Source organism: Danio rerio, chromosome 17 (assembly GCF_049306965.1).
Source record: "Danio rerio strain Tuebingen ecotype United States chromosome 17, GRCz12tu, whole genome shotgun sequence".
NCBI lineage: Eukaryota > Metazoa > Chordata > Actinopteri > Cypriniformes > Danionidae > Danio > Danio rerio.
The window spans coordinates 38,570,434-38,583,854 of record NC_133192.1 but is presented as its reverse complement, the minus strand read 5'-3'; the positions used below and the strand labels follow the sequence as shown (position 1 = coordinate 38,583,854).

The following is a 13,421-nucleotide window of genomic DNA, read 5'->3' as shown; positions in this document are numbered from 1 at the left end:
AACTGATGACCTTCACGGTCAATCACAGTCATTTCATTACTTTATGCCACTTCAGGGAGTGCTGAAATCAGATGAGAGCTACAGTATATAATGATGGTGTCATTTTCAGTCAAATACATTTTCAAGAATTCACACTTAGCTGATAATAAATAAAGCGTAATTGGCATGCTGTCCCAGGAGGAAGCCCTGAGCATGTACTATCCTCGAGCCCGGGGCTCCCTCCCAGAGGGTAGTTCGATCTCAGGTAGATCTTGAGAACTCCCCTGCTTGTCGCCGTGTGAGAAGTGTAAACTAAGGTTGTCTTGGGTGATAATTTGGTTTAGTCGATTGGCTATGGTGTATGTCTTTGGATGGTAGGAGGAAACCGGGGAACCCGGGGGAAACCCATGCGAACAGGGGGAGAACATGGAAACTACGCACAGAAACGCCAACCGACCCAATAGGAGGTTGGACCAGCGATGTTCTTGCTGTGAGGCAACAGTGCTAGCCACTGGACCACTGTGTCGCCCTATCGGAAAAAAAGGGTGGGAAGTAGGGGTGGAAGGGGGGGAGCTTCAAGAAAAAGATAACTGGAGTGAAAAACTCTGCTTATTTAAAATGCTTTCGTAATCATCTAATAGGGCAGATTACGGAGTTAATAAGGTGCCAGCCATGTTGATGATAAGCATGTGATCCTCTCGAAATTAGTCTATAAATAAACCACACTTAAATACAATACAGCAAACTTAAAACTTAAAATATGTCATTGTTGTAATCTCATTAGGAAAGTTTGTAACCAATCATACACTGCCTGGGACGTCGTATTACAAAGATGTGGATTGTCAAAGATAGTGTTTTGAGTTTTCTGCTTTTTGACTGTGATTTTACACTCATGTGACTAATATTAATACCTCTGATTGCCCATTTATGTAATTTATTCAGTAAATTCTGAAACCTTTGTGATAATCAAGCGTGAGTGAAGTAATCAAGTGAAGCCCATTGGTTTGCTCTCTCTTTATATAATCGAATGACTAGAGCCAAATTAAAAGATGTTTTCCTGCCTCTAAGCTCTTCTGAAAACATGCTGTTTCTTTACAGTGTATGGTCGTAATGTTCAAAGCTGCAAGAAAAAAAATAATGTGAAAAGTAATTTGATGCAACATGGACAGAAATGTAATTACTTTTCACATTATTCTTTGATCTGGAAAGTTTTCGTTTAATTGTGCAGAACTGTTTTTTGGCCCCTTATCTTAAATTTGCGATGCAGTCTTGTTAATTTCGTTGACCTTTTTTTGGCCTTGCTCAGTTAAATTTATTCTTTTACCTTGGCTTAAAAACAACAAATCTTTCTTTTAGCTTCAAAGCTATCTTTAAGTCCTTGAATAAATTGAAGACCTTTTGCAACAGAAAACATTTGCTATTCACTCAGAGACTGCTGTCACCCTGTTTATAAAATCTTTATCACAGTTATTTTCGGCCATAATACATCACTCTGTTTTCCACCACATCTCTCCTGCTTTTAGCAGTTTGATTCATAGCACAGATTTATCATGACCAGTGTGTGAAATAACCCTCAATATCTGTGTCTTTGTATATGTCTTTGTATATAAGGGTATTCAACTTCAGTCTGGCTTTTTCCAGAATAGCGCCTGCTTCATTCTTCTTTCTGTGAGGTTTTTTCTGATGAAAAAGCTTCGCACTTCAGTCGCTCCTTTGCTCTGTTGTGACCTGTGCTTTTGGACCATGCGGCTGGACTATGTCCCAGACTGTCCTTACACATTTAAAACCATGCTGTCCATTTCATTAGTTTTTTTTATTTATTTTTCATTTTACACAGTCTAGACGTAGAATCCCTGACCGGCTGGCTGCAGTACAGCCTCGATTATACAGCTAATCAGACCTTAGCACTCAGCAGGAGCGTAATGGCTTAATATCCTTTCAGTGGGCAGTGCTTTAGATGGGTTGCGGTGTGTCTGGGGCAGGGCCACCCTGCTAATCTCTCTTCCCTCAGATGTACCAGACGCCACTGCAGGAGGAGATTGAGGGAATTCTGTAGCCTGCTTTAAACATGCTCTCATGTTGAGAAATGTTATGACCAAAAAGCTTCTCGCTGCCTTCCTGAAAGTCAGCAAAATCGGGTTTTAGCAAGTGTTTGCTTTTAAAATGATCTTTCGCTTTCTGGAAACCAGTAAAATATTCTTTCTTTGGGGATATTTTTTTAGAATGAGAATGTTCTTCCACTTCCAACATGTAGAACATCGTATTTCATGCCAGTGATGTACACTAAAAGTAATTTAGAAAAAATAAGCAGTCCTTCAGTATGTCCTGTCCATATTTTAACAGAAAAACAACCCCCAGCCTTGCTGAGATCTTTTTTTTTATTCTGTAAAATGCGATTGGTTGGCTTTACATAAAATATAAGTAAACTAAGTGCTTCTACAACGATTAGTTGACTTAAAAAAGTGAGCACTGCCTAAAAATTAAGTAATTGATTTATTTGCAAAGTTCTTAAAATTTCTTCTGTTGAACACAAAATAAGATATTTTAAAGAAAGCTGAAATTCTTTAACCATCAAAAGCTGAAAATCAGTAACCATTGACCCCCTTAGTAGGAAAAGCAGATACTATGTAATAGGGCTTCACGATACTGGAAAAATCTGACATTGCGATATTGAGATAGTTCTTCAAGACCAAGATATTGAGATAAGAAAACTATAATATTTATAGTGAGTTAGGAATCGTCTGATGATTAGTCATGAGCTAATGCTGGAACAGCTGTGAACTATGGAGACAGATTAGACTCAATAATTCACGCAAAAGACACGATGTACACATGCGTAGCCAAATTCACATGCATAAAATCAAATTCACGTGCGTAAAATATTTATTTATATTCACAAAAAAGTTTCACGTGCACAAAATAAAAATACATATTCATAAAATACGTTTAACAAATGCGTAACACCATTTGCAGATGTATGAGAGTGTACAAAAAGTTTTGAATGTTTAAAACTTGCGAGTTCATCCTGAATGAGAATGTGCAAATCCTCTTTCACGTACGACCCCCCCCCCTGGATACGTGTGTGTGTATTTTTGAGACTCTCCTGCCAGAGGCAGGGCAAGCAACTCGTACCTTTCAGCCAATCAGATGAGAGCTGTAATCGATGACAATCACTCTGCGTTACATTTGCCCAGACTGTTCCTCTCCAGCATGGTGAACGGAGAAAGCAGCAGTCGCAGTCGCACTTTTTTTTCATTTATTTATTTATTTGACCATAGCCTCACTATTTTTATCCATTATTTTGCCGCAGCTCCGCTCTTCTTATTTATTGTCTCGCAGGCCTATGAGCAAAATGTAGCCTGCAGGGTAGTTCTCATGTAAATATCATTCCGGCCACTCAGTTTAATAGTGCCATTGTGGTCTAGTGGTCAGCACGTTGCACTTCGACGCTGTCGGATCTGTGTTCGATCCTGACCAAGGTACGTTTTTTTTTTTTTTTTCATTTTTATTGTTAAGACATATAAAACTGTAAGGTTGTTGAACATTTGAAGTTTTAAAGCAGCTTATCATTAATTAGCCTATTTGTTTGTTTGGGAAAGAAACCGTTAGCTAACTAATGCCATTTCCCCTTAACTCTGAAAATGAACTCTAATGTCTGTTTTATTTTTACCATTCATTCAGAATGGACCTTCGGGTCACTCAAAAGGAAGTGAAATTCTAAATTTGTGTCACTTTCTTTTCGCTGATAAGATATACAGCCAGCTGCACAACGTATCTATGTAACTCTCAACGATTCCTCCGGGTTTCTACCCACCAGAGCCTCAATTTCGCTTTTAAAAATGGCGGTTGGTGAAATCAGTCTATTAAAAAGTTGATGATGACAACATTGCCTTAGCAAACTGTGAGAGAAATAAACTTGGGATTGCCTGCTGGGTATTTTAAGTTGGGGTGCTATTCGTTTTTATATTAGATTTTTTTATATTTACTGTTGCACTAAAGTCCAAAAGTGAAGAATTGATGTTACTTAATAGTTGATTGTTCAAACTTCACAGACATACTATTTGTTAACAGAGTTTTTAAATGTTAAAATAGGATGGATTAAATAAAAAATAAGGAACATCCTTTATCTGTTTCTTCACTCTTTATTCTTTTTTAAAAATGTATTATAGAAGTATCGGATTGGGTTTCACTATCGGTAGATACTCAAAATCAAATGACTCAGGCACAAAAACCCAATTGGGACATCCCTATTATTTCTCTATTCTTGGTTAGACTGGTTTGTCCTCATTTTAATTTTGGTCAAGCTGGCTGCTCACCAGCAAAACTGGTGACGATGACAAATTCTTTGAAAGTGGTCCACAAAGAAGGTTTTGCTTGAAGACACCACCAAACAAGCATCCGAAAGTCTTTTTAAACAGGGATGGTGTCAGCCTCATTCAAATTCTTCTTTGGCCTCTCACAGTTCAATGCTCTGAGCTCAAATCTGTGGTCATTACTCTCAGCACCCCCACCAACATCCATTTGTGCGCCCGTGTCTCAGTTTGGTGCCATCCAGTTGGAACTGAATGAAGACACAGGTGTGGAAACCGCCGAAGGTGTCAGGAATTGTGTGTGCGTGTATTATTGATTTGTGGCGATGTATGCTTATTCCAGGCCGAACTTGAGATGCAGCTGGCATTGGACCGGGAGGAAGAGACTCAGAGACAGACCATTCTGGAGCAGGAGAGGAGGGACAGAGAGTTGGCCATGAGGATCGCCCAGAACGAGGCAGAACTCATCCAGGATGAAGCCCAGATGGATCCCATCTTGCGCAGGTACACACACACACACACACACATGCAGATTATATTTAAATAATAAAATCCACATCTCAAACAGCATCAACGGGTTAAAGCAAACAAAGAAAGACTCCACGCCGTGTTGCATCCCTGGTTACCATTCACGAAACACACATAAATCACAGATATTTTTATATGGAGATTTCCATCTGAAAAGAGCCCGTATGGTCTCGAGCGGCGACAGAACAACAAACAAAGAACAAGGTACTGCCAGACAGCGTTACATAAATGCCATGAATCATTTTTACTGTGGCCAACTGGTGCGCCTACAAAAGCAGGTAAACAGAAACACGAGTCGCCTGCGGTGCAGCACTCGGGAGTCATATTTCATTTAGTTAATGAAAGTGGACAAAGAATTGTCACCTGTTCCTACTTTGTGTATAATAAAATAAAAGGTTGTTCTACTGTTTATTACACATGCTAACAAGGTGCTAAGAGGAGCGTGTTGTCATCCAAAACCTCTTGTTTGTGCTTCATCTCCATTTTAGAGATGCTACCACAGGTGTTTGGTTCTTCACAGAGATGTAAGACCTATTAAGAGACCTTTTTTTATCCAGTTTTCCACTTCATTCAATCTAACCACACTCACCCACAGTCACGTCCTGTTCCCCTAATCTCACCACAACCTAGATATAGCAGATTACCCTTAGAAAGTCACAGTAAACAATGGGCTAATTCTTAGTGTTCATATTAACCTAAATACTTCATACATGAATTAACTCTTGGATTAAATAGAGACCTAGCATGTGGTTATGTTTGTAGATTTAGAGGTTTTTGGGAGGGGGAGGGTGTGTAGGGTTCTTGTGGGTGTTTGTTGATCAGACTTTAAACAAATGGATAAATATGTAAATATTAAAAATTGGCATAGCTTTTTTGTTCTACATAAATGATAAACTGTGAGGCTTTTGAATAACATTTGTGGATAAACTTACTTTCTAACAGATCTATTATTTATTCGTTTATTTAGCTTGAATGGTGAGCACAAACTTCACCATAAATGCACATTCAAAAAAGGATCAATGTCATATCTAGTGGTCTGAGAATGATCTATTTTATCTCCAAACCATCAAAGAATCATCAAACTCATTATTGAGAAAACATCCTTGAAAACAAGAACATAGAGTCTGTTAACAGAGTTTTTCTATCTCAACCTTATATCCTATGTCTGTTTGTGCTATAACAGATAAAATAGAAACCAAATTTCCATTTGCTGCAAAATATACAATATATTGAAGTATATATATATATATATATATATATATATATATATATATATATATATATATATATATATATATATATATATATATATATATATATATATATATATATATATATATACACCACATACCACATACACTGCCCGTCCAAAAAAAAAAAAAAAACTAAATCATCACCTGAATTTACCTATAAGCAAATAGGCCTCCTTTTGGATAATTACTACATGGATGTAGGGAAGGGCGATATGGCGACAAATACAATCTTTAAATTATTTTCAATATATTGTTAATGCTTCTAGATTTAAAAGAGTACTGCAACAATGACTGCAGACACAAAAATTTGAAAATTATTAAAGGGCTTAACATATTTTGGGCAGATGCATTTTCAGTTGGCGAAAAATACGTACAGCTCTAATATCAGCACACTTTTAGATTCCCATTAGCTGCGTTTCTACTGCCGAGCCAGGGTTTTTATCGGGCCGGTCCATGCCATTAGCCCGGGAGCATGAGCAGTAAAGCCGAAACCATGTCACGCTTCCTCTGTCGGGCTAGAAGCTTGCAGCGCATCACACAAACCCCGCCCCCAGAACTTCCCCCGAATCAAATGTCACACAACCTGCCCAGTTCAGTGGGAATCAGGCAGGCAGATAAACCACACCATCGAATCATCACAAACATCACAAAACGATTAAAATGAAGACAACCAAAACAAACAAATGAAACGCTACTGTACAGCATTACATTATATGTCTATACGCACATGCCTATGTATTTTTATTCATTTGTTTACTCGCTAACTGACTGTTGGCATCGAACAGTGCATCCAAATAGTATTTTTAGTGCTTCAATTTTTCCACATATTTTACGTTACAGCTTTATTCCAAAATAGATTAACTTAATTTATTTCCTTAAAATTCTACACACAATACCCCATGATGACAATGTGAACAAAGTATATATATATAAAATATATATAAAAAACAAAAAAACTGAAAAAATCACATGTACATAAGTATTGACAGCCTTTGCCTTGAAGATTTAAATTGAGCTAGGGTACATTCTGTTTTCACTGATCATTCTTGATGTTTCAGCAGCTTAATTGGAGTTCATATGTGGTAAATTCAGTTGATTGAACATGATTTGAAAAGGTATACACCTGTCTATATAAGGTCCCAGGGTTGACAGTGCATATCAAAGCACAAACCAGGCATGAAGACAAAGGAATTGTCTGTAGACCTCCGAGACAGGATTGTCTCGAGGACAGGCCTAGGGAAAGACCTCTATCATCCGTAAGTGGAAGTGGTTTGGAACCACCAGGACTCTTCTTCAGGCCATCTAAGCTGAGTGATCGGGGAGAAGAGCCTTAGTCAGGGAGGTGATCAATAACCTGATGGTCACTCCAGTCACTCTTCTGAGCTCCAGTGTTCTTCTGTGGAGAGAGGAGAACCTTACAGAAGGACAACCATCTGTGCAGCAATCCACCAATCAGGCCAGTATGGTAGAGTGGCCAGACGGAAGCCACTCTCCGCCTGGAATTTGCCAAAAGGCATCTGAAGGACTCTCAGACCATTAGAAACTAAATTCTCTGGTCTGATGAGACTAAAAATGAACTCTTTGGAGTGAATGCCAGGCGTTACGTTTGGAGAAAACCAGGCACCGTTTATCACCAGACTAATACCATCATCATGGTGTAGGGATGTTTTTCAGCAGCAGAAACTGGAAGACTAGTCAGGATAGAGGGAAAGATGAATGCAGCAATGTGCAGAGACATCCTGAATGAAAACCTGCTTCAGAGTGCTCTTGACCTTAGAGTGGGGTGACGGTTTATCTTCCAGCTGGACAATGACCCAAAGCACACCGCCAAAATATCAATGGATTGGCTTCACAACAACTCAGTAAATGTCCTTGAGTGGCCCAGCCCGGACCCAGACCTAAATCCTATTTAACATCTCTAGAGAGATCTGAAAATGGCTGTACATTGTCGCTTCCCATCCAACCTGATAGAGCTTGAGTGGTATTGCAAAGCGGAATAGACAAAAATTTCCAAAGACAGGTGTGCAAAGCTTGCGGCATCATATTCAAAAAGACTTGAGGCTGTAATTGCTGCCAAAGGTTCATCAACAAAGTATTGAGCAAAGGCCGTGAACACTTATGTACATGTGATTTTTCAGGTTTTTAATTTTAATAAATTTTTTCACATTGTCATTATGGGGTATTGTGTGTAGAATTTGAGGAAATAAAATAATTTTTAAATTCATTTTTGAATAAAGCTGTACCATAAAAAAGTGGAAAAAGTGAAGCACTATGAATACTTCCTGGATGCACTGTACATTGTTTATGCTTCCAGATTTAAAAGACTACCCCAACAATGACTAAAGCCACAAAAATTAGATTAGAATATTAGAAAATTATTAAATGGCATAACATATTTTCATATACCAACACACTCTAATATCAACAGACTTTTACATTGCCATTGTTGCTCTTTTATGCAGTGTGGTTAGCTGTTTGATAAATATAAAGTAAAAACAAATTGTATCATTGTTATTGACATACATTTTTATCACGATTCAATACAATACCGTTTATTAGCCCAGCCCTACATGGATAATTGTGCTTTAGCTGCTAACAAGTTATTTAACCCTAATTGATGCAGAGAGCAGCTTGTCATTTCTTAAACAGTCATGATCATCCTGGATTGTGGAGAAGATGTTAATCTGTTTTAGTAGGGGCGAATTATTGGCATGCGTCAAGCAAAGACAACTTCACAGGAGATTGCTGAAGTAAAAAAAAAAAAAAAGGATTATGATTTAGAAAGATTCAAACTTATAGTAAAATAAAATCATAAAAAATAACAGTAGAACTCAGTAGGCTATGTTTAATTATGAAATTATGAGCATTTCCCCAAACACAAAGTGAAGGGAACTCAAAAGATTGAGACAAAACAGCTGTGTAGCCTTAAGGAAACCACTTTCCAGTGAGGCTAATTGGAAAAAAAGACTTCAATTTAGTAGAAAACTTTAAGATTGGACTTTAAGGGACATGGAAATGGGTCTAGCGGTCAGATGAGTCTAGATTTACCCTGTTCCAGAGTGACGGTTGCTTCAGGGTAAGAAGGGAGGCAGATGAAGTGATGCACCCATCATGTTTAGTGGCTACCATAAAAGCCTCTGGGTGCAGTTCTGTGGTCTGGAGATCCAGCAGTTGATCAGGTCAACATTCAGCAATGATAAGTGCCCAAAGAATGAAGTCAGATGACTACCTGAATATGCTGAAGACCAGGTTGTTCCATCAATGGATTTTTTTCCCCCGGATGACACAGACATATAGTTAAAGAAGAAAATGCCTGAATTCATAAGACTTAACCCTAACGAGAATCTTTGGGATGTGCTGGAGAAGACTATCAGCTATTGGTGAAAAAATAATCCAACTCTGGATGAGAATAAATGTTGTTGACGTTGCAGAAAAATAGTGAAGCGATGCAATGGCAAATACTCAAAATCATAATAAGTAATTCAAAATCAAAGCCAAAGGAGGTCCAACAAAATGTTAGAGTGTGACTTTATCGTTTTTTTGGACAGGCAGTGTGTATATATTTATTTTTTACTAACCAACACTGCAGTCTTCACCTGCTTGTGAGTATTATTTGCTAGCTCTCAGCATGAACATTTTGAGCTCTGGATGATGGTGCTCAAACAGGAAATCTCGACTTTTTAGTGTTGACTGATAAATGTTGCTTTAAAAGGGGGAAATAGAGTTTTGTTGCAGTGTTTATGATTCTTCTAGTGCTGTCAAATGGAGTCATCAGTTTCAATTAGATCATAGCAGAAAGAAATCTGTCACAATAAAATAACCATCAGTCTGTTTGGTCTTCTCCGCACATCACTTAGGAAGTTTCCCATATGGCAGTTTAGCAGTGCTGTGGAGTAATTATCCAAAAGTAGTAGTACATATCCAACTAAATTACTAAAGTATTTACTCTTGAGACTTGATTTGTTTAGCTTTTTAGCTGAATTTTGCATATTTTATTTTATAATGAATGTTTTAGGAGGTGCTTAAAATGTATGAATGCTGTTGCTTTGTAAAAATGTCAAACCAAGTGGCAATTGGAAACAAATTATGGTTACATTGTCTCAGCTACTTTTGTTTACTCATCAATGTTTGAAACGACTTGAAAGGCTGCCTAAAGGGAGAGTGCACTCAAAACTGAAGAAGTGCTGTTAAATTTACTCACCTTTAGGATGTTCAGGATGTTGGTGGCTTTTTTTTTCAAAGTAGAAGATTTTTAGATTCAATGTCTTATTTATATAATGCAAGTAAAAATCTACTGACAGATTTTTACTGACCAAAATCATCACAGTAGAGATCCACCAAAACAAAATGATACAAGAAAGTGAACAATATTTACAGCAATAGTACCCTTAAATTTACTAAATGGTCTTGAGCACTTTCTCAACAGTATGACCAATATTGATAATTGCAAACTGACACATGAATTCATGCTTTTTTGGTTAAAAGCAATGATGGAGGACATGTACTAAAGTATATGTTGAATTTTTCATCAAAATAGCAGTTCCGTGTGCTCATTCTTCACTGTAAAAATATCTGTTAATAAACGGTTTCCTTTTTTTTTGTTTTCCATTAATTTACAGTTGTGAGTTGCATTATGGGACCTTGATCTTTGCTTTGGGACCTCAACTTTTGATGTTAAACATTCAACTGTACAGTTTAACAAAATTACTTTTATTGACATTTCAGTTGTTTAAAATAATATAAGAAATAATATATAGAGAAATGAATCTGCAATCTAACAGAAAATGTACTGGCGGTTTATTTCAAGGTTTTTCTTCTGTAATTTACATCACCAACCCAGACAATATCACTTTAAACCAGTGGTGCCCAAACTTTTTCTAGTGAAGGGCCAAAGACCAAACTTGATCGAGTGTGGTGGGTAAATATACCAAAGCCATTTATTAATTTGCCATGAATAATTTACTGATTTATTTAATATTTCAAAATAAATAGAAAACATTGCTTTATACTGTATAACCTAATGCAGTTTAAATCTTTTTATTTCATAATGCACTTATTGCAGTTAAAAACAATAGAATAGAGTTACAGTAGTCAAGCTGCTCCTGTGTTTGGCTTGATTTGCGCACCAATGTCTTCTGCCTTGTCCTCTTTACATACATTTTTGTATTTAAAAAAATCTAATTTATTTAGAAACATTTAATTGGAACATTTTAATTTTAGTGTACTTTTTGGTAGCGTAGCAATAAATCAAACCAAAAAGGTTATGTTAAATTAGAAATTACGATCTCTGTTAAAGGCATTCGCTCCAACCTTTTCCATCATTCTTCCTCTCCTCTCAGACTGGATGGTGGGCCAAATTGGAGGCTATCATGGGCCAACTTTGGTCTGCTGGCCCTAGTTTGAGCATATTTGTTTCTAAATGATTAAAAATGTTCATAAAAGTAACTTTTTTTAACTTCAAAAGGTTAAAAGTTGTTGGAAGAAAGATCAAGGTCACATAATGCAATTCAAAAGCATAAATAAATGGAGGGAAAAAATTAAAACATGAATTGCAAAATAATATAACAGCGAATGTTCATTTTTTGTTTACAGTGTAGATTCTTCATTTCACTTGTATAAAAATAAATATTTTGTTTGCATGTGATAAATATTTCCATACTTTGTTAAATCTATGCCACAAAGGATTAAGTCAGTAGTATTAGTAAGGTGTACCTCATAATGTACCTCATGTCCGGTCAGTGTATTCTAAACTTTTCAGTGATAAAGTAATATACTTTTCTAATCATCTAAACTTGGATTTTTAATATTCAGCTTAGAAAATATAATTGTGGTCTTTAAAATAAATGCCACTTGGGTTGATGTTAAATATAACTCGATAATGATACATTATAAGTGTGACTAAAGTGTAAAAGAAAACTTTAAAGTAGTTAGTTTTTTAAATGTACTTTTTAAAACGCTGAGGTTGAGCTGCCGTGAATGATAAGTAACCTCTCCAGCACCACACTTGACATTTCTCTTCAGTTGCTGTGTGTGTTTGTGCTAGCACTCCACTTACACCTGTATGAGTGGGTTAATCAGCAGGGTTGCTGGTTCAGTGACTTCTCTCACAGGGTCTCCGTTAAGCAGCTTTGCTCTTCACAGCTGTCAGCGTCGACAGAGTGTCCCTACATCCAGCGTCACCATGTTCAGCCATGCAAGAGCTCCTCCCAGACACACTCACCACTCGCGCTGACAGCCCTCCGTCTCTTCTGGGACTCCTGTCACTGCTTTAATATGAGGATGCTGGCTTTAAGGCTGTAGAGTGACATCATCATTTCATGACTTTAATTCTTGGCCTCGGGTACTGGAATAATTGTCTTCTGTCGAAATGCTTTGGCTCGTGAGATTGCACATCTTTCTCAAGTAGGTTGGGAATGGGAAGCTTACTGAAGTCACCTAATCAAACAAAAGTCTCTCCTAAGGTTATAAAAGTGCTGCTTATTATAGCGTCATTATTATTCCTCACAACAATATTGAGGGTAAGGAGAAATTCTGTTCAGATTGTGAAAAAGCAAACTATACTATAGGTTCACAATAATCGATTGACCTTAATCACAGTAAATCCCAACATGTACTTTGCAATGCTACAACTAAAACATTGCCCCCAATAAACACTGTGAATGATCATATAAAGCACCGTAAAAGAGTATTAAGCGTACAACGACCACCTAGAAATGCCTGAGCTTCCACCCAGCAACAAGCCAGCCACCTTTTAAATACAGTACTTAGGAAGCATTCGTAGCTTAGCTTAGCATAAATCATCAGGCGAAATAATACTTCGCATTGCTAGTTACCTAGATGGGGATTATTTTCAGGCACTGCATAATATCATTGCGCCTACTGCAGCCATGGTACAGCAGCAATGGTCTGTTAAGCTAAGCTAAAAGTGCTTTTGCCAGACCTGGAGCTAATGTGCTAATGTGCTCTCTCCAGACCTAGAGGTCAGCTAAAGGGATTTTAAAATGATAAAACACAACAGTAAAATTAGCCCAATTTATTTTTTTTAAACATGCTTTAACCCACAATATGTTAATGTCATCAAAAGTACTAGCTTTTGGGATTTGGGGACTATTTTCAGGTACTACCTGAATTTCGCCTGCTGCAGTTATGGTACAGCAGAAAATCCCAACATTTACTTCGCAACACTACAATGAAACATTGCTCCCAATAAATGCTGTGAAGCACCCTAAAAGAGTATTAAGCATACAACAACCACCTAGTAATACTTAACACTCGACCGTTTTTGAAAAATATACTCATTTTTTCAAGTCCGCTAGAGTTAAATAGTTGAGTTTTACCAATTTTTAATCAA

General features: G+C 37.2%; 1 protein-coding gene across 3 annotated transcripts in view; it reads left to right on the top strand.

Moving 5' to 3' along the window:
* The window catches only part of myo6b (myosin VIb), a 157,880-nt gene that overhangs the window by 124,239 nt on the left and 20,220 nt on the right, over nt 1-13,421 (top strand). For 2 of the 3 annotated variants that reach the window (XM_021467148.2, NM_001004110.1), the window contains 2 exon segments: nt 4,633-4,793; nt 5,306-5,341. In XM_021467148.2, coding sequence (XP_021322823.1) covers nt 4,633-4,793; nt 5,306-5,341 — 197 coding nt within the window. 3 annotated transcript variants of the gene reach the window in all.